This window comes from Xiphophorus couchianus, chromosome 12 (genome assembly GCF_001444195.1).
Source record: "Xiphophorus couchianus chromosome 12, X_couchianus-1.0, whole genome shotgun sequence".
Lineage (NCBI taxonomy): Eukaryota > Metazoa > Chordata > Actinopteri > Cyprinodontiformes > Poeciliidae > Xiphophorus > Xiphophorus couchianus.
Window position 1 is genome coordinate 29199822 of NC_040239.1, and position 24047 is coordinate 29223868.

Genomic DNA, 24047 nt, shown 5'->3' on the forward strand with positions numbered 1-24047 from the left:
GTGTTATTTAATGGCATTAAAGGTTTGTTGGAGAACATCATGGCAGAAACGGCGTCATAAAAACAAAATAAGTTACAACACAACAAAGGCGATACACTAACAGGCTGGGATTTAAACTCACAACCTTATTGTTGTAAAATAACTGTTCCAACATTTGTATCCACAAATGGTAATGGGAAATAGGGTGTGTGGAAAATGCCATGTGTGGGAATTTAACAGTGGACATCAGCCCACACACATTATCAGTGTAACGTGGTGAAGGTAGCATCATGCTGTGGGCATGGGACAGGAAAGCTGATCAGAGTTGATTAGAAAAAGACGGACGGAGGCAAAAACAGGACAATCCTGGTAGAAAACGTGTTAAAGGCCACAAAGGTTCACCTTCTAACAGGTCAGCGACCTTGAACGTGTTTAAACCACATGTATGTGTTAAAATGGCCCAATAAAAGTCTGGATCCAAATCCAGGTGAAAACCTGTGACAATACCTTGAAATTGGCAAATATTTCTCCCTCTGGAAGTGGAAAGCTGTTTGATACACCCGGATTTGCACCTGTTATTCATATATGAAGGAAAAAATGTAATAAAGCCAAGTGCAAGTTTTTTTTCCACTCCACAGTTCTGCACTACTCTGTGTTGGTCTATCACATAAAATCCTAACATATTAAAAACTGTAATCTTAAGATGTGAAGAAGTGATTTATTATTCTTTTTTTTTTTTTTTTTTTGCAAGGCACTGCAGGTGCATCTCAGCGTTCACCTTAGTCGCTTTCCACTGCTTGTTGACGTCGACCTTTGACCTTCTGCCTAAGGTTCCGGGCAGCCCTAGGTTGCGTTCGGTCACATGCTGCTGACGCGTCGTCTTTCTGCCGAGTCATCCTCCTCAGTGGACATCAGGCTCAGCCAAGCGGTACGTGAGCTCAGCCTTTACGTCCTCAGAGCTGTTCTGCTCGGTGGCCAGCACCGTCTCCACGGGAAACGACAAATACAAGCTCTCTTTGACCTTTTTGGCCGGGGGCGAGTCCACCACGCCGAACAGGGGCTCTGTTTTAATGTAGGGGCTCATTTTTAATGTGGTGGGGGGCGTGTTCTGGGTCCTGCGTTTGGCGTTCTTCTTCTTCTCCTGCTTGTAGGCTGCGTTCATGTTGGCTATTACCTGTAAGTGGACCACACACACATGCACAAAAAAACAGAAAAATAAGATTTCATTTAATTCAGTCATCATACACGCTAGTTTTTAACGCATCTTTCTTTTTAATTGGATGGTATTTGTATAAACTAATTTGATGAATAAAAATGCAGTTGAATGCAAACTAGCAATTTGTCTTGTAAGGTGTAAATTTATTAAAGTGGCATTATTTCAAAAGTGGCATTCTGCCAAAACAACTGAATTGTATTGAATTCAATTTGTAGCTCTCTATTATTTGACCACAGCAGGCAGCTTCATTTGACAACGTTTAATCTGAGTGAATAGCAATTACATGTGGGGTTCCTCAAGGTTCCATTCTTGGGCCTCTATTGTTTGGAATGGACTCTGTGACCTGTCATCTGGCATTAGTAATTTGGCCAGAGCGTAAATAATCCTTCAAAACACCAGTCACTAAAATGATTATCAAGGATATAGTTTTTGTTGTTAATTGAATGTTTATGTCTTGAAATCTGTCGCCCTTAATGTTGGGAGATATTTTTGTGTATTTGACCTTGTAGCACCCGACGGTAAAGCAGCAGGTTCAAAGGTCCGTTTTAGTATGCACATGCATATAGAGTTCAGAATAGGGTTTGATGATGTTTGTTACCGTAACAACGGTGATGACAGACATCTTTAGAATCCTGTGTCACCACATGGCCGCAGCGCTCAATAATCTACGTGACGGTTTCAATAATATCAATGGGGAAAGGAATTTTCTCCAACTTAATAAAAATCAAACTGAACTTATTTTTTTGGCCTTCTCGACAGAAGGTAGAGATGCTACCTTATGCTCAATAACGCTTAAAACTACGGATACCTTTATGTAATCATGGATTTAGACCTTACTTCAGACATACACATGAAGACTACTTTAAACCAGCCAGCACTGCAAGATGTAAGGGCTCCCTGTCCAAACTGGAGACCGAGCTTTTACTTTCAGTTGGCTAGAGAGCAAGTAAGTAAAAACAAAATAATTCAGAGCCCTGACCAAACACTAAAACAATGGAACACATTACACCAGCCCTCGTTCCAATCTTTATGAGAGAGATTTCAGAAGCTTGTTATTCATCTGTAAGGCAGTACCTGGTGACGGGGCCAGAGTTACCTGGAAGGTATCCCGATCCCTCGGGTTTCAATTACTACAGATCAGCAGGGACGTGTTTACTTGGTGTTGACAGGACCAGAACCTAACATGAGTAGGTACCATTTAGTGCGTTTCCTCCAAAACTCTGAAATAACCGCTCTGAAGACCCGAGACATGCAGAAACCGTTGACTCTCTTAACTCAGGACTGAAAATATTATTGTTTACAGCATCTTTATCATACAGATAAATGATAATTAAATCGGTTCATTTGATCATGTCTTGGCTGCTTAAATCAACATTAAACCGATTTTTTATTTCTATATGTGGTGCCTGGATTTTCAGTTAGCTGTTTTAATGCATTTCTTGTCTCTTGACGTAATTTTCTTTCACGCTGTAAAGCAGATTTGCCCTGCCTTGCCTAACTAAATTGCTGATGAGGGCATCTCTGCTTCAAATAAAGAAAAGACAACCAAACTATCTATTTTTCCTATTCAAATGAAGCAAACTTTTTTTTGTACGTTTACTTTGTGGAAACCGTCTTTAAATGATAAATGCCACAACTAGAATAATGAACGATGTTCACTAAAACAGATTATGAGGTAATAGTTTCTAACATATCTCTCATATTAAGCAAACGGACTGGAAACTATTTAACTTAATTTCCCTCAGGTATCAATAAAGTTTTTTCGAATTGAACTAAAACCGTAGAACAAGCTGATAAAGCATCAAAGTTGCAGTGAAACAAAATTGGTCCACTTTTATGGTTCCTCTGCTGCCCCCAAGAGGCCAAAAAATGTTACTTATTTTTAGTTTTAGTTAAAAAAAAAAAAAATAATGATAATAATTAAAGGAGTATTTTTAGACAAAAAGAGAATACAGAATCTTACCAGCTGCTTAACAGCATTCTGTTGCTCCTGCATTACATCCATATATGTAGACGATTTCTCTTTGCACGCATCCTGCTCTGGGTCGTCATAACTCAGCAGGGTCTGTGTGGTTTACATGAAAGGAAACAAAATATTGTTAAAAAAGTTAGATTTAAAATTAAAAAAAACTACCTGAAAACATGGTTCATCTTCTGCAGGCCCACCTCGTTGGGAAAACTGGCCTTGCGGCTATAGATGAGCGAATACGGGGTGAACTTGGTGGTCGGGTTGGCCGAGGTCCGGAAGAAGAAGAGCACCGGGTCCAGAAAGTCGTCCCAGTCGCCCTGCTTCTCCATCACCATCTGCACCACGGCCTCCTTCAGCAGCGGCGCCGTGCAGTCGTGCAGCGGGTTGAGCTGAGGTTGATCCAGAGGAGACACCCTCTGCACCAAGCTCCACTTCTCACACAGCAACTTTGACACCTAAAAAAAAAGTTTTATAATTTCTTCAGACTTAACAGATCTGACCTGGAGCCTGGAGGCCAAAGGTATTTCTGGTGCGGACAGTCTCACCTCGTCGCAGAACTCTGGAGTCTGAGCGCACACTATTGTTTTAGGGGCTCCAAACCTGACGAAAAAAGACTTCAGGTTAAGAAAAGTGCATGTTTCTCTTACGTTACAGAAGTTTGCTAAAATATCCACCATTTTCTCAGATTATAACCACAAACGGTAGTGTATGTTTATAGGAATGAGACAAGACGACCACGGTTACGATGGAGCGTCTGCAGAGATCTACAGCTCTGGACGACCTAAAAACGCAGCACGATACAAGTGTTTCATATCAATCGATATCAATAATTATTGGTTAATCAATTGTTTTAAACATCCGAAAGGTAGAGGGACCTTTCCTGTTTTAACCACAGTTTTCACTCCACACCATTGTTTTCTTTTGTTTTATTTTTTAACATGAAACTGCTGCTGCGCAATTCACTCAACAGGTTGTTGCTAGGTAACCAAAGAGTGAGTGAGTTAGTTGATGCCATTCACCTGCCTAGCAACGCTGGCAAAGAGATTGATTGTGTGTTTATCGCAATATATACGGTTATTAATTTATCATCCAGCCCTACTGAAATCGCACCACAGATTGAATCAGATTCCTCTTACCTGTACACACACTTAGAGATACACCTGGCCACTGACGGCGGGTCTGCTGTCTGCGTGGGGAAAGCCTCTGGCCATTTACTAAAATAATCTATGAATAGTATCACACTTTTGTTGCCATGCTGGCTTTCAGTCAAGGGCCCTGTTGAGGAGAGAAGGACCTTCAGCATACTGTCGATGTAATCTCTTTGAATTCTCAAAACAGACCTGTGAAATCTATCCCAACTATATCCCAGGGCGCGTCCACTTTAATGGGCCGGACGGTCCTGGCCAGGTTCTTGTTCCTCTCCGTTTGTTGGCAGGTCTCGCACAGTTTGATCTAGAAGAGTGGCAGCTGTGTGTTAGCAATCCAGGGTGTGAAATGTTAATGCAGCAGCAGGAAGAGGAAGAAAAGCAGGCTTACCCAGTCCACTGCGTCCTTGATGATGCCCAGCCAGTAGTACTTGCTCTGGATCCTGTGGACGGTCTTCTTCTGGCCCAGGTGATGGCCGATGTCATTGAAGTGGCAGTCGAGGAAAATCTGCCTCTTCCTCTCAGCCTCGATCACCACTTCTCTTTTCTCATCCTTTTTGGGTCCCACATAATACAATTTTCCATCTTGGATACAGACAGGAACAGAAAAAAAAAAACCGAGATGCGTTTAAAACTGTAGGCAATTCCAGTTTACCTGATGCATTGACTGCAACTTTGAACCTGATTATCTGAGCGTCTCTGAGAAAGGATGTGGGTGAGTTTTACGAGCGGTCTTACCATCAAAGATGAACTTCTGGGCGTATCTTTTGAAATTCTTCTTCTGTAAAGGATTCATCGTCTGCGGGAGGCTGCCTTTGGCCACAAAAGTGTAGATGTCAGAGAGTTTGTTGGAGCTGGACTCCACCACCTCCTCCTCGGCCACCTGTAATGAGTCCACGCTCAGCATGTCACACAGCGACCGCGCACCCCAAAGAGAAGAAACGAGCCGACAGCCAGGCAGCCCCGGCCGGCATACTCAGCAGCAGAAAGCTCCACTCTGCAGGGACAGGCGCCACAATCACAACAGCGGCGAGATAGCAACACAGAGCCCGTGGATGTCTGGGTGCGCTCCCTAACAGTTCGCCGGACGATGAGTATGGTAAAAGGGGACGACAAAGCGGAGTTAGAGGAGTTTTTCTAAGTTTGTAACAGGATTCGGTGCTGGCAATTTAAACGAGCCATAATTACATATAAAGCAGAGACCCCTTCCAGGTTGGAAGACAGACCAAAGTGAAGCACTTTGCAGATTCACAGACTTTATTCTTAAGTCTATAGTGCATGTTTCAAAATGAGGTGTTTATGTGTATTTCAGTCACATAGTTTAAGATAGCGTATGCCGCTCTCACCGCTGATTCTGAACAGGGCATTCGACTTGTGCCTCGTCTGACATGGAGTACAATCAACACCTATCCGCCGCTACGTGCCTTGCCAAATTAAAAATGGTGCACACCTACTGTTTGAGTTCTTCTTCGTGTACTCAAAACCTGTTTTTTACGCTTTCGTTTTCTTGTTAGTACCCCCCTCTAGAGGAAGATGTAGTAAATTATTCCACGTCTTTCAAGACAAATTCTAGGTTTGGGGGCAGGTAATTTTTTTATAGTTCACCGAATTTCATTTGAACAACTGTGTACCCCTCTAATAAATGAAATCATCATTTAAAAAAATCTTACATTTTAAAATCTTGTCTTGCTTTCACTTCATATTGCCCTATGTACAACATTCATGTTTAAGTCTTACTGTGTCTGAAAGTGTTTAATACATCAGTTAATAATTACCTTGGTAATACAAGCTTTGCTTAAAGAAAGTCTTTGTGTCTTGAACAGTATTTCCATTTCCATTTTCCTCAGGTGCTTTTAATTTGGAAGACGCACCGGATGTGGTAGGCAGGAAGAAATAACCTGCGCTGTCATATATGTCAGCTGCGCTGGGATTCAGTTTTTCAGTTGTTTTTGAATAAAATCCTTTCTAACATGACAAACGACGCAGACAAAAAGTCTCGGTTTTATACCTGCAGCTGCTTCACAACAGATAACATCTTCCTGGACGACTACAAGCTGCATGTTCGCTTTGTGTCCGAGCATCAGTTCAGGCTGCAGTACCAGCCGGTGAGTCAGTAGCAGTGGTTAGCGGCGTACACAAATAAGACATTTAAAGGGGACATGCTCGCTGTTTATTTTTGATATAAGTGCCATTTTGTTTCCACGTACAGCTGCTAACGAGGCTCGGCTGCGTCACGGAGCAGCAGTTTGTAGACGTGCTTACCAAGGTAAAGAGGCGTGCAAGCGTGTGACGTGGTCTGTTTATAAAGTCAATTGAATTTAGCGCATAGAATACTACGGAGGCCGTCTGGTGACATAGGAGAGAAAAACAACTCCTGGCCACCAGACATGTGAGAACACCATGTTGGCAAAGTATATGTAAAATGGTTTCTACCTCTGGAAGCCATATTTGAATTCAGAGCCAAATAGCTAATTTTCCATTGGATTATACACTTAAACGTTGAACCAATGAAGTTAATCAGGTAATTAAAGGGTTATCTATCAATAAGAACAGTCCTAACAGATTGCGCTCAAATTCAGTTCAGATTTACATTATAAAATGTGAGTTTTAAACAAATTGACTCCTTACAGGGGAGGGGGGATCTGATCCAGTAGTTCAGGTCAACTCTTATTGACCTCTTATTCAGTTCAACCCAGTTTATTCCAGCTTCCAATTCCAGGTTTCCCAGGAGGTGGACAGAAGAAGGCACACATGTGAGACATCTGCTGAAAGAACTGCTGCCATTAAAAACACATACGAGCCTCTCCATCCTCATGTCTACCATCTGCAGGTACCCAATGCTCACTGGCTGCGTGTTGCTGTGCTTTGCTGAGACTCCACGCCTTCACTCCTCCTCTCCTCAGGAGTCTTACCTGGCGCCGGAGCTCAAGCAGCTGGTTGCGTACTGCAGCAGCAGCGACGCATGTGAAGAAGGTCTTAGCGAACTGCTGGAGGACGTAGGAGGTGATAAAGCGTCCGCTTCGTTGAAGAAGCATCGGTGGAGGAATGCGAGAAATAGGATAAATTCTCCCACCTTAGGTTTCCTGTAGTTTGTATTTGTTTAACAGCACATCTCTCTGTAAGGCCAGACTATATAACCACAGTTTGTTGAGCTGCACTGAGAAATCTGACCATAAGGTTTGCAGGTTGCCCTGAAAACATTGTTTTTTGTTGTTGTTTTGTTTTGTCTGTCCTTTCAAGCTCCGAGAGTCTATCGTCTCCCAGTGTTTGAGAAAAGCTTCTGTGAGCAGCTGGTGGAGGAGCTGGAGCACTTTGAGCAGTCATCAGCCCCTAAAGGAAGACCCAACACCATGAACCACTACGGGGTAATGAACACTTGTTTCTGTTTGCCAGCCTTTTTTTTTTTAAACACAAGATAATATAGAATATATATGTAATAACCTACATTAATAGGGCTTAGCTTGGCTCAGCTTCTCTGCCTGGAGAATCTCAACCTTCAAGATAGATAGATTTATTTATTTCTGTTTTTCTTTTCGATCCTGGAAGACCAAACCTGACGTAATCGTTTGAGGACAGGAAGAAAAAAAATTATATCAGTTCATTAAGACAGACATGTTCACGGATCTTGGTCGGTTTTAAGAATAAAAGGCATCAATAAATGAAGACGGCACTTCCACAAAACCTTCCTAAGAACCTGAACCTCATCTAATTTTGAGATTAGCCCACCGCTAATAGCGGTGGGCTGTTTTGAGATTGCTGCAGCTTTTGGAAGTTGCTTTATTCGGGCAGTTCTCGTTTCCGTAGATTCTTCTCAACGAGTTGGGCTTTGACGAGGACTTCATCACTCCTCTGAGGGAGCACTACCTGCAGCCTCTCGCCTCCCTGCTGTACCCGGACTGCGGCGGCCGCTGTCTGGACAGCCACAAAGCTTTTGTTGTCAAGTACGCCATGAACGAAGACCTGGATCTGAGCTATCACTACGACAACGCAGAGGTCACTCTTAACGTTTCCCTGGGCAAAGAGTTCAAAGACGGAAACCTTTTCTTTGGTGACATGAGACAGGTGATGCGCTCAGCTCCACATTTTTTCTGTTTTATGATGAAATAAACTCCATTATTAGCGTGTAGTGACACGGAGACATGAGCCTTTTTTCCTAAACCTGATTTAAAGCTTGTGGTCCTGTCTCGTCCTGCAGGTGTCCATAAGTGAGACGGAGTGCACAGAGGTTGAGCACAGGGTTAGCGAGGGCCTCCTGCACAGGGGCCAACACATGCACGGGGCCCTGCCCATCTCCTGCGGCCAGCGTTGGAACCTCATCGTCTGGATGAGGGCCTCGCAGGAACGCAACCAGCTGTGTCCCATGTGCAACAGGAAGCCGTCGCTGATGGAGGCAGATGGCTTTGCTGATGGATTTACAAAACAGTCTGAGTCTCAACAGAATGGCTCCTGTGAATTAACGTGACTGTATCCAGCTGCTGCCTGTCTTCTGTCACACACAGGGACTTTAGGAACACACACACACACACACTCACATTTTCTATACCCTAGACCTGGCCACCCCTGGTCAGTCTCTCTAGGCCAGTGGTCTCAAACTCCAGTCCTCGAGGGCCGCAGACCTACAGTTTTTAGATGTGCCACAGGTAGAAAACACTGGAATGAAATGGCTTCATTACCTCCTCCTTGTGTAGATCAGTTCTCCAGAGTCTTGCTAATGACCTAATTATTCTATTCAGGTGGTGCAGCAGAGGCACATCTAAAGGTTGCAGGACTGCGGCCCTCGAGGACTGGAGTTTGAGACCCCTGCTCTAGGCTTTCTGCCGATCTGCTGTAGTCGGTCAGTGAGAAGCAGGGTGCTTCAGGAAATCTTTTTAAAGAATTATTTGGACTATTTCAAATGGATGATATTTTGTAATGTTTTTGGCTGTCAAATATCTTTTAAAAATATCCATCGCTGTCAGAACTCCCACAAACAACTCTGACATTAAGAGGCCATCCCAGGCTTCCTTGGCTGCTACAGACCTTTCTGTAAATACAGAATCAAGATTAAACACATCCAGTCAAAAGCAAAACATCCCAAGTGCATGTAGATCAGATGATTCCACCTTTTCAGTGTCACATTTTCTTTCTTTGGGTTTGTGACAGAATTTCTCCAGACTGAAATGTCTGGAACGGTTAGATTTCCTTTTCAAAGACCTTCAGTGACTATTTCAAGTTGAGTTTTATTAGAACCTCTGTGGTTTGGTAAATGTGGTCCAATAAGGTAAGTAATGTTCGCCTAACCTGAAGTTCCAGTTGAAACTAATGCAATTCAGAAAAATCAAGTAGTTTAGGAATGCTATCGTACACTACTTTAGTTTCAAACAAATTAGTCATTTTCATAGGCATGCAGATTATCATCTTTTTTCTATAAAGAAGAAAAATCAAAGTCAAAGTTCAGAATAATGGAAGTTTAATTCAACAACTCGTGTATTTGGTGTCTGTCTCCAACGCACATTCTGTGTCCCGTTCATTGTCGGCCATATTCTCACACATTTTAAAATGGGAAAACACAAATGTCAACTTGTCAGTGGCAGCTTTTACAGGAAGTGAGCCTATAAACACATAACATCAGCGCCTTTTGGTTGTTTCTTTTTGTTAAGTGTGCCAATTTGGAGCTTTGCAGAAAAGGGAAACAGGGAAAAGGCTCTGTGGGATTAGATAGACTCAGCAGACACACCTAGCACAGATATATACACTACATGCTAACAGTACAAGGCAGAGCTATATACAGGAAAATGTACAATTACTAACAAAAGCTGATTACACATTTCCTGCCTCGTAGTTCAGCTCTGTACATACAGTTGGCATCATGTAGTATTTGTTTGGTTAATTACAATTAGAACTCAATTATACAGAGCTGCTTGTAAAACGATTATATTAATTACAGAAAGTTACAGAATATTGTAAAGGGATACATATTTTCTCTCTTCAGCGTTCTTTACATTACAAATGTAACTAAATAAATAAATTCAGTTCTTAATGTACTATCAACAGGACCACATGTCATGATGACGCACTCATTTAAAACCCTCCCGCAGTCTTAAGAGACGAGGTCAATTGGACCCCACGAGCTTTTAACTCTGTATGCAGTCCGGCAGAAATAAACCCGCGTACGCATTTACGAGGTTTGTTGTTGCTGTGTGGTTCTGGTCCGACGAGTCAAGCCCCACACTTCCAGTGACATCTGACGCGCTCCTCCAGAGCGTCGCGCTAAGACAGGGGGAGGGTTAAAAGTGAACACCTTTCCAACACGTTATCATAATGTCGTCTCGCTGCTGATATCCCGTCCCCGGTGGCTGTCCATGTCGGAGTCGTAGTCCGACTCCATCTCAATCTTGACCTGAGGCACAGAGCAGGTCATCCCTCGGCCCATAGGCATGGCCGGTGAAGACGGGCAGGAGATCTTCAAGTGGAGGGTGATGCTGAGGAAGGGCAAGCTCTAGTTACCAGACACACCCACAGCCAAGAACACCAAGGGGCTTACTGGGGAGGACACAGGAAGCCCAGGCATGAGGCATCACCACTCCTACCAAAAAGAGCCCTGATGCCTCATACCCCAGACCAGGAGAGGGTACGGACAGTTTGTGGTGTAGCTTTGCAAATAACTTCTCATGTCGGGTCAGTAGAGTTCTTCCAAAACTAAAAACTCTTGAGTCTGATGTGGTTCGTCTGGTAAGGTAACCCAGACAATGTACAGTACTTTGTAAAAAAAGAAAGAAAAAAACCTACATAGTTGAGAAGTGGAAAGAAGATGGATACCTTTCAGCTATTTTTACTGTTTTAATACATGTGTAATTGTATCCCATCCCCTTAACACAGATGCCCCTAATTACATTCAGAGGTCACCTAATTGATTCCAGAGAGTTGATGGAAAGATGGATGGAGCTAAATATGGCTGTCCTGGATGAACACCTGCTAAAGGGACTAATTCCAAATGCCACACAATTCAAGTTTACATTTGTGAAATGCAAACTTCGTAGTTTGTTTGTGTTGTGTTACTGCAAAGACTGTAGTTACATGATTAAAAAAAAAAAAAAGCTCAAGGTTACAAAGACTTTTACAAAGCACTGCACAGATGGACTTTATGGAAATGGCCATACTTTCTAAAACATACTCTGCAGTGATAAATATAGTTTGTCTGAGGCGTAGTCCACACATAGCCGGATATCTGGGAAAACGAATACAGTGAACCCTCGTTTTTCGCGGGGGTTAAGTTCCAAAAAGAATCCGTGATAGGCGAAATCTGTGAAGTAGTAACCTTTTTTTTTTTTTTTTTCAATTATTATACAATGAAATACTCCATAATACATTGAAACCAAAGAACAAAACCTTTTTAAAGGCCCAAGCATTTGTTTAACAAATAAAAAGTACTGTATAAACGTTTTTGTTTTTTTTTTTACAAATAACTACTGTACTGTAAAATGATCATTTTAATCATCAATACGAACTGAAGGCTTCAAATTGCGGAGATCAGCGCCGCCCCACCGCGACCCGAGTCATTGGGTTAGATTGAGAAAAAATGAAAAATGATTATGAAAAAAAACAAAGTACAGTAGGACAAATAGTGACTCACGTCACTGTATTTCACTGCTCTTCTGACTGAGTCGCTGCATCCTGACTCCATTCTGTAGCGTCTTTTTCTGCTACAGCCCGCGGTGCAGGTGTGTTTTATCATAGAACATAGTTATCAGTAGTTGTTGTCGCTCTTTTTTCTTCTGGGCAAAAAGATTCTTAAATTTGGCAAGCTGTTTTACGTACGTGCACATATTATACCGCAACGTTATTGACACACAAGTAGAGAAGAAGCGGAGAGACTGTTTAGCCAATCAGAATGCAGAACACAATGCACGATGCAAATCCGTGATACAGCGAGACCGCGAAAGGTGAACCGCGATACAGCGAGGGTTCACTGTACATTTAATTCGTGACAGGACGTTGTTTTGACGCAATCTGATTGCAGATTACGCTGCCCCCTACAGGTTTGGCATGTTAAAGCAACACACAGAGGCAGGTGTGTGTGGATTTGTGTGGATAAACATTTTTCTGAAATCGATCCCTTGAGTACAATATTTTTTTTTAGCAATATGGCGGAGATATTCATTTTCATAAATACCCAACTATGTGTGTACAAGGCCTAAAATGTGATAAAAAATTGTTATTTATCTTGGTTAAGAACGTTTATCTCACTGATCTTCACTGATTTTCATGACTGACTTAACTTGGTAGAGTTGAGTCAGTCATGAAAACTTTATACAAACTTTATATGGAATCTTGATATTGAATGAAAATTTTAATATCACTTTTCCTTGGAGCTTACATAAATGTATTACCAGGAAAATTATATTTATTGTGTACGTCTAACTCCAAAGTGGGAATGTAAATAAATTCAGATCAGTCAATAATCCCTGCTTTTGTTGATAGGTAACCATGCTTCTTTCAAAGCAATGCAGACATTATGGATTTTCTTTCTTTTTTCTTCAGAAATGTCAAGCTTGCCACCAGATAGTTACACATAATATTTAAGTCAGGAGAATCTGTGGCTGCAGGTGAGGGCAGTTGGTTCACAGATTATCAAGATGAGGAGAGGCTGAATTTGACATGTAGCTGTGACTGATGCACTACAAAAAACCCCAGCACAGTGAGGAAAAAGAAACAACCAAAACGGAGCCTGATGCATATATGAATATAGGTAACTACAGACAATGGCCTTCATGTACAAGATAAACACCAAACTAAAAAACAAAAGACCATACATCAGGAAATCCCGGGTTATGTTCAACTACACAAAGAAAAGGGATCTGTGGTTTCAGGTACAAGACATTTCACTTGATCACCCCCTCCCTCCTCATCGAAAGCGTCCAAAGTGGGAACAGACATCAGAGAAAAATACTGTCTGCTGAGCTGTGTGTGTACAGAGGGCAGTGCAGTACATGTACAGGATCATCACATTCCAATCATCTGCATTGCCTTAAAGTGCATGGAGAGGAAACTGAAGTCACATTTAAAGATACAGAGAGATTTAACCAGGAGGCGAATCTGCTCTCAGGAAGGAACACGTAAAGTTAACGACTGCGTCTTTAAATGTGATCAGTGACACTGAGAGGTGAACAGAGGAGAGGGTCAAACAGCAGCAATACATTATCTAAAGCTGCGGTATGTAACTTTTATAAAAATATATACATGTTTTTTACTTGTTTGTTAAAACTATCAATATGTCGTGACAGTATGAACTGAGATACATAATCTGTGAAAAAAAAAAAATCAATCTCCTTGACCTTCGTCTTGAGCTACTATTGAAGAAATGCACTGCTCCAGAAAAAAACAACTTGTCAGAGTCAGGAGGATGGAAAGCGCTGTCAATCATCCTCGTCTGGTGCTGCTAAATGTGCTAAGAGAGAAACAACTCACCATTACAGGAATACCGTTTATCCACCATAATCGGTGGCCATGCTAACTAGCATTACCTTTCATGACTCTGCTATCAGGAAGAAGGGTGATTGACAGCGCTAAGACCCGCCTCCTGGCTCTGATTGGTTGTTTCTTGTTAGCACTGGGAGAAGGCAGAAAAGCTTGATTTTTTTCAAAGATTATCTGTCTTATACTATCATGACTAGTGACAGTTTTAAGAAATATGTAAAAAAAAAAAAAAAAAGATAAAAGTTATACAGTGCAGCTTCATGAGTCTGAACTAATAGCATGTTAATACAACAATATAAAAGGACAATTTCCATTTCATGATCAGGAAGGGCAGGACTCAAAGTTAATCCTGAATTTTTAATGTATTAAAGTGAAAAGTAAAGTTAGAGAAATGTATTATTCAAGTTATTGAAAATTTCAATAAACAACTTACTTAGACTGATGTTTTCAAGCATTTATTTCTATTAATTGTGATGATTTTCTGCTTACAGCTAAAGAGAAGATGACTTTCATGAATAGGATATTACATTAGAGCATTAAAAAACATTGTTACAGAAAATGTGAGCTTAATGAAAAGTATGTTTCATTCCTACTTAGAAGGTTGTTTTCCAAAAGGTGTTTTCAATCTGACAAGCAAGGCTCATCAAAAAGCGCATTTTAATTTATTGAAAATTATTGCTTTTGCGTGGCATATTTCTCTAAATTTTGTTTGTGAAAAACTATGACCTTTGACCTCTGGGCTACTTTCTGTTGATCTATCACATAAAATCTAAAAAAAAAACAAAACTTGAAGTTTGTGCTCAGAATGTGACAAAGTGAGAAATATGACGTTATTTTGCTAAAATAATGTGTTGGTTTAACCAAATGTTCCAAATAAGTAAATTTTTCATTTTGTGATTTCCCAAAAATTCTTCGGAATTATTCATTTGTTTTGTAGCAAACATGAGACCAATGTGTTTCTCCCCCCGCCTTTTTTTTAATACATTAACCCGGTTGGTTAAATAGCTTTAATCATAATTTTACAACAGTATTTTGTGATTATTCAGATTATTTCTACTTGATATTAACATGTTTAATGATGTGACACATTTAAATGTGGCAAAAAGCTAATCTAAAAAAAAGCCTGCAAATCTGCCAAGGGGCTAAGACGTTTTCACAATACTGCCTCAGCCCAAATTTACTGCTTTCCCTTCGCCATATGTTATGGTTATATCATTTATGTATATCTTATGTTTTTTTTGTTTTTTTTACCAGTCGTGTGAAGCTGTAAGGTCTGAACGGAACCAGTGGGAAAAACAAATGCAACAAGATAAACAGGGAAATTTCAATTCAGAGTATTTGAATACAGAGACTTTTTCCACAGCAAGCCAGAATATTTATTCTGAAATGCTGTGGAAGCAGGAACAGGATGGAATAAGCTCAAATAAAAGAGTGAAGACTTTCTGTTGTGTACCACAAAGAAATAAAGTCTGCGGGAGAACATTTTTTTAATTGTCATTTTTGTGAACCGACCCTTTATATTGTGCAGATTTCCTGTTTGGGATGACATGCGGGTGTGTGTTAAAATACACTACGTGCTGCGGCGCGCTGGCAGTACGCTCCCCACTGAGACTGCGCTACGTCGGGGTAGACCAGGTCTCTGTAGGGGATGTGCAGCTTTAGAACACAGTACCTGCGATCCAGGTCCGACTCGGAGCTGGGCGAGTGGTTGGAGTAGCCGTGGTACTTCTCCTGTGAGCGCCACGCAGTACAGAAAGCAGTCGGTCACTAATGTCATACCCCTGGAATTCCTGCAGGGGGCAGCAGAGGTTTGAGTTTCTCACCTCCTCCTCGCTGTTGTCTGCTTTCGGCTTCTTCTTTTCCTTCTCCTTCCTCTTCTTCTTGTCGTCTTCCTTCTTCTTCTTCTCTTTCTCAGGCAACAGGTCGTCCAGCCAGGCCAAGTCATGCTGGGAGAACATCATGTCCAGCACCTTCCGGATCACCATCAAACCCAGGATCTGGCGTTTGACACGCAGAGAACATGTCTCTGTTTAAATACAGCTCACATACAGGTTATGCTTTAAGTATTCACTGTGTAATCTCAGTAAACACTCCGCTCTTTTATTTAGTCTTTTTCAGCCTCATCATAAACATCTTTCATATCTTATTCATTAATATGAACCACTGTCAAATAAAAGTTGGCTCGTGGACTTTTCATTTAACTTCTTCTGTCTCCACAAAATCAAGGCTGTTTGTCTGTTGAATGCATTATTTGCAATGTTTGAAGAGAAACATTCTATTTTGACACACTGCTTTGAAAAAATATTTTGATTTTATTGACTTTTTCTTTTTGTTGTTGTTGCGTTACAAGCATAAAGTTGATCAAATCTCTTTCCAGCTGTGGTAGCTAGCTTTAAAGCAGTAACTCAAGCTGAGCAAGCAGGTGGGGACAGTGGAAAGCAATACTGCAAAACCACAAAATCTTACTAAGTGTTTTTGGTCTAGAGTCTAGTGTAAATATCTTAGTACCCATGAAATAACAGAAAGCTGGCTTATAAGTAACTTTTCATCATGAAATTTGTTAGGTTTGTTTTAAGTCAATAATTCCTAAATATTCATTTTAAACATATTTAAATTATAACAAGACATTTTGCCATGTTATAAGTGAAACTTGTGGGGTTCCACAAGACTCAGTTCTTATTCCCTGTTGATTTATATTATATTAGTTATATTATTCCACTTGCTGGCATTATCCAGTCCTTTTCTGATATTTCCTGTAGCATTGCTTTTAAATCGCAGTACCAGTACTAGTTCCACTGGCAGATTATTTCATTTATAAAAATACCTTTTTTCTATTAGTGAAATAATCTGCCAATGGAACTGATACTTTTTCAACAATATTAAGGAATTATTGCCTTAAAACAAGCTCCTATATATTTGCGAACAGTTACCTGTAAGTTAGTTTGTCTTATTTCAAGTATACTATGATATTTGCACTAGAAACTAGACCATAAATACTTGGTAAAATGTTGAGTTTTTGAAGTGCAGTGCAATAGGAAATGATATGAACATACCATGACAGGAAAGATGATGGCTAAGAATGTGGATTTGAGGACCCAAAGCACGGCCAGGCATATGATCTGGATAAGTGTGAAGAGATGAACCCTCCTCAGAGGAACGTGACGGAGATAGGAGAAGTCCGGCTGGTGTTTGGACGGCATCAGGTACAACTTGATCCGGTCCCAGAACTGGGAAAAAGCAACGACATCAGAGTGTCCCAACAGAATTATATGCAAATCCATTAGAATAATAATAATAATAATTTAAAAAAAGCTATTCATTTTCTGTCTGGTTTACTGAAGCTGTGAAAAACAGAATTGGAACTCTTTTCTGTAAAGTTTGAACATGTTGAGCTCGTCATAAATCCTCAGCGGATTTGTCCTCAGAACTTCTCCGTCAGAGTTGATGGTATCAGTCCGCTCACAGCTTTGTTTGTCTGTCAACTTTTAATAAGTGACTTCCCTTCTGCTGTCAGCTCAACAATGAGCAAGATGGCCAGACAAAAAGAAAAAAAAAAGCAATTTATAAAGATAAATGAGAGCAAACAGATGGTCTACCTGGATCCCACTGAGAGAAGCTACACCCATGTAGAGGAAGACGCCGTACAGCACAGGCATGGGGATGAACTAAAGCAACAACACACAGGAAATGATATGTTATTCTGTTACAGAATCTCACTTATGCAATATGCTAGCCTCATAAGCATAAAGAAACTCATGGGAAAGCAAATGTTCAGTCAGAAAACTTCCATGTAATGTTTAAATACCACTTCACTAGCAACACGGCTTTAAGTTTGAGCTTGTAGATCTCATTACTTCAAGAACTTAACCATGTGTGGGCGGGTGGAGAAGCTGAAGAGATTCTAAATTTCCACATTTAAAGCAAAAGCTATTGTTTTAAAACATTTTTTTTCCCTTGTTACTTTGAAAAAATAATCACTTTGGATGGTGAGCATCTGTGGAAAGCAATTTCTAGATTACACATCTGAATACTTTTGCAAAGTACTCAATAAAAAAATGTGTTACTGATGAAGTTTAGAGTACTTCCTACCTTCAGAATTGGGGCGAGAAAGATGGACACTCCGGTGAGAACAAACACCAAGAGGCCCGTTACTCTCTGCTCTCTGTAGGTTTGACAGAAGACATTTCTTTCACAAAGGTTTTCTCCATAGCTGCATACAGTGTATCATTCTGTTATTTAAAGTGGCAGCCTGAACAATACATTAGCTGTGTTTCCATTAACAGTAAAGTTGCACAAATTGAAATTATGAAAACAAACATGACAATTAAAAAAACATATTTTTGATAAAATCTTTTTGTGCTAGGATGAGGTGAAACACTTTCCTACTGTTGATCCGCGTGTTACTACTGACAAAAACGACAAAGAAAACAACAGGAAGTGGTAGGAAGTTCATAGTTTATCTCTCATGTAAGTGTTTACTTCTGTCACCGCCATAATTTTTAATGACATCACGTGAACAAGCTTATTCACGTGTGACTTTAAGTCCTTATTTAATGGAAACAAAATAATTGCAAAATTGTTGTTGTTTTTCGACATTGGCGGAAGTTAAACAAAAATTTGCTCACATCTGTTATGGAAACTCAGCTAGTGACTTTATCTGCTTGTAATTGTTTGACCAACCTGACTCCCAGGAACTGCGGCTGCTCTCCTGGAGCGCTGGATTCACTCTCCATCTTCAGGGAATCGATGTGGGCGATGGAGATGACCGTGGCAGCCACGTACCAGGGCAGCCCCAAGAACGAGCAAGCAGCCATAAGAACCCCCACCCAGAACAGGTCCAGGTGGTAGCCACCACCTTTCTGCCATGGAAACCGAACAGATTGCAGCCAAATTTGGATTTAAGTCGGAACCTATTGATATAACGGGAGAGAATGAATGAGAGCGTACCTTAAGCTTGTTCTCCTTGCGGTTGACGATGACGGCGCTGATCTGCTGGTCCATGAAGATGAGGATCGTCACGAGTAGGGCTGGAACGAAGCTGGCCAGGTAGATCCACCAGGGGTTCTTTCCAAAAGGCATCACCAGCCAGCCACGGTCCGGCCGTGTTGGCTGCCACACAGGACAGGAAGCTTGATTAGAACAAAAACGGCTGCATTCATCGTCATGGGAGAGGCAACTGTGTAAACAAGTACAACAGATTCGTTCAATTCCATTTATCCGTGTAGCGCCAATTCAAAACATGTCCTCTCTGCAGCTGATCCAGAATGCTGCTGCTCGCGTTCTCACTAAAACCAGAAAGATAGAGCACATAACACCAGTTTTAAAGTCCCTCCACTGGCTCCTTGTAGCTCAAAGAATAGACTTTAAAATACTGTTGTTAGTTTATAAATCACTGAACGGCTTAGCACCACAATATATTAAAGATCTGCTGTTGTTGTATCAAGCTTCCAGACCTCTCAGGTCTTCCGGTTCTGGTTCTGCTCTGCATCCCCAGAACCAAAACCAAACGAGGAGAAGCAGCTTTCAGCATCTATGCACCACAAATTTGGAACAAACTTCCAGAAAACTGTAAAACGGCTGAAACACTGACTTCTTTTAAATCTCGACTAAAAACCCACCTGTTTAGGATTGTATTTGAAACGTAATCAATTACAAATTTATTGATGGAACTTTACTTAATGTCATGTTTTGATTGTTGATTCTATGTTGCATTGTGTTTCTGTGTTTGATATGATGTAAAGCACTTTGAAATGCCTTGCTGCTGAAATGTGCTATACAAATAAAATTTGATTGATTGATTGATTGATTGATTGATTGATTGATTGATTGATTGATTGATTGATTGATCTCAAGGCAAAAGGTCAGTTCGGTCCAATCATACATATGTTCCAATGCAGTCATGTTTCCTTCTATTATCCAAGTTGGTTTAAATAGTTTCTACCAAAGAAAACCCAGCAGATTGCATGAACTTGCAGCATTCACTCCACATGGATGAGAATTATAGCGTCAATTGATGATGACCTGCATTGTTGAGTCGCTGACTTTACAGCAATCCTGTCATATCAAGCCTCGCATAGGAGCTTGTTTTAAGTCAATCAGGCTGCGTTCACACTGCAGCCTGAAGTGACCCAATTCTGACTGTTTTGACGTAATGCGACCTGCATCTGATCTATTCATGACAGTCTGAACAGCACAGGTCGAATTCTTTTCGAATGCGACCCAGGTCACAACATTCAATTCCTAAAACCTTGAATAAAAAAGTTTTAGTTGGCAGATTATTTCACTGATAACATGGGACAAATGTATTTTTTCAGTAAAATTCTGCCAGTGGAACAAGTATTAGTACTGTAGTTTAAACGTGAAATCCAGCAGAGTGTCATTGACACAGACGGCCTTAGCGCTTTCAGTCAACATTGCGTATGTCTAGTTAGCATGGCCGCCAATGATTAACTTTTTTCATGGAACTGTGAGTTGTTTCTCCACCATTAGCACATTTAGCAGCATAAACATGAGGTTGATTGACAGCACTAAGACCCTCCTCCTGGCTGTGATTGGTTGTTTTTGGTTGGAAGCGGCGTATTTCTTCAAACAGCAGTAGTAGCAAAGGGATGAGATCAATCTTTTCACAGATTATCTGTCTCATCTGTCGACATGGTGACAGTTTTAATAATATATGCTCAAAACACATTTTTGTAAAAGTTACACACTGCATCTGTAACTAAAAGGAATGTGTTTACCTTAAATTCAGTTGGGACTATTAGCTTAGGAGTTTTGAGTCCCACCAACATGTCAAGCCCGACAAACGTCATGATGGACATGAAGATGGAGAAGTCACTGATGAGTTTCCTCAGCTGGTAGGACAATAAAAACAAATCCATTGTTATTCGCAGAACTGAAAGCAACTGAAAAGGCTCGCTTGCAAACTGTTTTCTGAACAACTGGGCTACCTTGGTGGGGAAGTAGCGGCTGAACTTGAACTTTTTCAGAGAGACCGTCATGGAGTAGGTGCCAAAGAAGAGGATGAAGGACATGAGCGCCAGATCAGGAACGTACTTGCACGACTTTCCGACCAAAGAGCCTCCGTACTTCAGACACTCTTTCTTGCTCAGCTGACTCCAGTCCAGAGCTGTCACATTCAACTGGGATGGTGGGCGGCAGTGTTGGGCAGACAGGAGAGGGCGAAAAGTGAAGCGTTTCGGCAAAGACACGGACAGAGTAAACATTGTCAGAACGGGGTTTTTGAAGTTAGAAACCGCGGAGAAGAGTTAGATGGTGGTAGGACCAATGGTAAGAAACAAACAAAGGTGAAAAAGAGGAAAGCAAAGCAACTTCTCTGTCAAAGACATTAAACGGGGGTTAGCTGTACACAAACTCTTTAGCTCTTTTCCAACTATTTTTGATTTGTTTTGTGGCTAAAAAAAAGTAGCAGATTCTGGACACATCAAACTTACTACACAAACAACCAAAATTTAGTAAAAAAAAAAAAAAAAAAGAAAACAAGCACTTACCCCAGAGATACTAGAGCTGTTATCTGGCATTGGAACTAAACCATTGAAGATGATTGCAGCCACTGTTAGTGAATGGTGGAGAGAGACACACACACACACACACGCACACAAACACACGAGGTAATGAGACAGAAAATAAGAGTGGGTGAGGAGGAAAACAAAAGGGAAGCAAAAAGAAATGCAAAACATGATGAGAATTCAACTGCTGGACATCGCTGTGAGCACTTGCAGACACATGCGGACAAACAAAACGGTACTCACTTGCAAAAGGCGGCAGCCAAATTGTTGGTGCGTGGTGAAAGCAAACAAGAGACAAATCAGTTACAAAAATCAATGTCCACTTAAACTACTGCTAATCTCGGTGATTTTCAAAAACAAATTAATGGACATGAAAGATGCAAGAGGTAGCTTTTAAAAAAATAATAATTATCGATCCCTCCATCTGTCTAGTTTTGGGAGGCAGCACAGAACTTTAACTTACTGATTCACCCAGAGAGAAGGTTGTAGAAACCTTGAAAAAATGGGCGCTGCTGCAGCTACCGTTTAGATGTAGAACATCTTAAAGCTTTTGTACAATGGTGTATTAGGGCTTTTGTACGTAGACAGGGAAACAAAAAGAGTAAGTTTCTGAAAAAAAAGTGAGATTAATCGAAGACATTTTCTAGAAAAAAACAAGGAAATTTTTTTTGGTCCAAAAGTCACAAATTTGCAAGAAAAAAGTAACAAATTTTTTAGATTTATCTCTAAAATTTTCAAGTTTTTGCAGAAAATTTCAGAGATTAATTTCAAAATCTCTGTTTTTGCACAGCTGAATGGTCGCCACAGGACATTAAAGAACTTCTCAAACATGCATGAAAGAATCAAAGCGACACTCCAAGTATGTTTTTGGTGAGGGTATTACATTATATCACAATGTAAAGTTGATTTTACATGACACTGCCCATTTAACATTACACCTTAATGGTAGACCAAACTGACCAGGCACTGTTTGTCACAACAGCTGCTTGTCTGCGGCGCTATCTCCGGTACCAACACAGTGTCAAACTAGAACCGCAGTTATCAATGAGTTCTGAGCCCCACCCGACTGCAGAGAGCAGCAGGGAAGAATGGACCAAACTGCCTAAAGATACGTGAGGTGAGCTGGTGGCATCAGATTGCAAAAGACTTGAGGCTGGAATTACTAATAAAGGTTGAGTCAACAATGTAATAAGCAAATGCTGTAAATACTGATATGATTTCTTAGTTTTCTAGTTTGAAAAACTTTGGAGTAATGCCGTAAAATTATAAGACATGGAAAAAGTGAACGACTACTTTCCAGATGCAAAATAACTTCCCTTTTTATTTTGGAAAATAAGAAGGGAAGTTATTGTGGGCATTTGAGTTTTTCTGTGTGTTTATTTTAGGTTTCTGTGTCTGTTGAGTCTCCGTGTTGTCCTGTCTACCCCTTGATTGTTCCCAGGTGTGTCTCGTTTCCTGATTACCCTCTGTGTTTTTATACCCACCTGTGTCTCTGTGTCTTTGTCTGGTCCTTGTCGTTTCTGTCTAGTCAAGCTGTCAAGTCTATCATCCAGTTATACCAGTTGCTACCAACTCTGAGCTTGTAGTGTCTTCTTATCTGTGCTGTGTGGAGTTTGAAATTCCTTTTCATCATTAAATCATCTTTATTCACTACAACCTGGGTCCTCTGCGTCAGACTCACCACCTCACCGCATTTCATGTCAGTTATTTTCCATTTTTATTTCACAAACCCCTGCCATCTCAAAGAATGTCCTAAATAACCCTTCCCGCTGATTTCCCTGGGCCAAGGGGTGAACTCACTCGGGTCTGGGGCCAGGCACTCGCACTTGTAAGTGGTGACATAGTCTGGTTTGAAGTCGGTGTTGATGGGGTAGTACTTGAAAGAGCCCACCATCTTCTTGATGGCGTCCGAGATGAAGATGAAGGAGATGAGGCTGGAGAAGCCCTCCTCGGTGAAGCGGGTCATGTACTTGATGATGTAACTGGCGTCTGACGCCACCAGGATGAAACACTGCAGGCACGAGTGGATGCCGATCCACAGCCGCAGCTCCATGTAGTCTATGCCGTTGTTCCTTTGGACGGGAGAGGTCCAAGGAGGAAAAGAAGTCCAAATGAATAGACAGGTACAAATTGGTGCACTTCTTTATGCCATCAAAAGTACAGTTATTTGTCTGTTTCAAAGTAGATTAAAGCCATAGAAAAGTGGGGCTTAATAGGGGGCGTCCAAAGCCAACAGCAGTACCGCCGACACAGCATTTAGTTTTTCTGATGGATCGAAATAGTCTATAAAAAAAACAACTCACTTGCTGAAGTCAAACAGGAGCTTTTCAAAGATCAGAATGGGTCCTGTGGAACTGAGGATGATGAGGGGCTGACCGCCGAAGAGGCAGAAGACAGATCCAGCCAAGGCAGTGCCCAGGAAACTCTCCATCACACCCTGGTGGAGGAAATGGAGAGAGAGATTGAAAGCGGATGGAAGGGGGTAGATGAAAAGAGTCGAAGCAAATGCTAAAAAGGAAAATGCAACAGTTAGCAGCTTAAGCAAAATCTTTGCCCTGGGAGCCAAAACTGGCAAATTAACAGGCCAGCCACAAAAATGTATTGAATTAAACTGCAAAAATGAGCATATTTGTTAGCATTCAAGCTAAACTTAGCATTTTTTACAGTCAAAAATGTAACAGAATAAGTAATGATTTCTGATCAGCACTTTTTTATTGTCACTACTTATAATATCTACAGGTATAATGCACTTTACT

At 41.0% G+C, this 24047-nt stretch overlaps 2 protein-coding genes across 8 annotated transcripts in view; one reads left to right on the forward strand and one right to left on the reverse strand.

Annotated features, from left to right (window-relative positions):
* Nucleotides 1-6173: 6173 nt before the first annotated feature.
* On the forward strand, nt 6174-8780 carry ogfod2 (2-oxoglutarate and iron-dependent oxygenase domain containing 2). 7 transcript variants are annotated; one of them, XM_028033305.1, is made up of 7 exons: nt 6174-6414; nt 6519-6575; nt 7029-7139; nt 7213-7387; nt 7550-7674; nt 8114-8371; nt 8505-8780. In XM_028033305.1, exons 1-7 carry the CDS (start codon nt 6280-6282, stop codon nt 8769-8771), a joined length of 1128 nt encoding a protein of 375 aa, XP_027889106.1. In that variant the 5' UTR covers nt 6174-6279; the 3' UTR covers nt 8772-8780. The 7 variants fall into 7 exon arrangements, with proteins under 7 accessions (XP_027889106.1, XP_027889107.1, XP_027889108.1 ...); XM_028033306.1 differs by having other exon boundaries at nt 7213-7312; XM_028033311.1 differs by having other exon boundaries at nt 6376-6414; nt 7029-7062; nt 7140-7387.
* Nucleotides 8781-9741: 961 nt separating this feature from the next.
* slc4a5a (solute carrier family 4 member 5a) overlaps nt 9742-24047 on the reverse strand; it is a 36535-nt gene continuing 22229 nt past the window's right edge. The window contains exons 14-26 of the mRNA XM_028033325.1: nt 23595-23728; nt 23092-23363; nt 21274-21308; nt 20713-20904; nt 20503-20616; nt 18713-18874; nt 18446-18624; nt 17855-17927; nt 17362-17430; nt 16819-16992; nt 15589-15762; nt 15438-15496; nt 9742-10770 (exon numbers count right to left, since the gene is read on the reverse strand). Of these exons, the coding sequence (XP_027889126.1) occupies nt 10605-10770; nt 15438-15496; nt 15589-15762; nt 16819-16992; nt 17362-17430; nt 17855-17927; nt 18446-18624; nt 18713-18874; nt 20503-20616; nt 20713-20904; nt 21274-21308; nt 23092-23363; nt 23595-23728 (1803 nt within the window). The 3' untranslated portion in view covers nt 9742-10604. The remainder of the gene's footprint in view (nt 10771-15437; nt 15497-15588; nt 15763-16818; nt 16993-17361; nt 17431-17854; nt 17928-18445; nt 18625-18712; nt 18875-20502; nt 20617-20712; nt 20905-21273; nt 21309-23091; nt 23364-23594; nt 23729-24047) is intronic.

Bases quoted from the DNA above. Each gene is read 5' to 3' on its own strand.
- ogfod2 (XM_028033305.1), top strand. From the start codon at position 6,280: ATGACAAACGACGCAGACAAAAAGTCTCGGTTTTATACCTGCAGCTGC. The intron at 6,415-6,518 runs GTGAGTCAGTAG...TTCCACGTACAG, and splicing joins TCAGGCTGCAGTACCAGCCG to CTGCTAACGAGGCTCGGCTG. The intron at 8,372-8,504 runs GTGATGCGCTCA...CTCGTCCTGCAG, and splicing joins TCTTTGGTGACATGAGACAG to GTGTCCATAAGTGAGACGGA.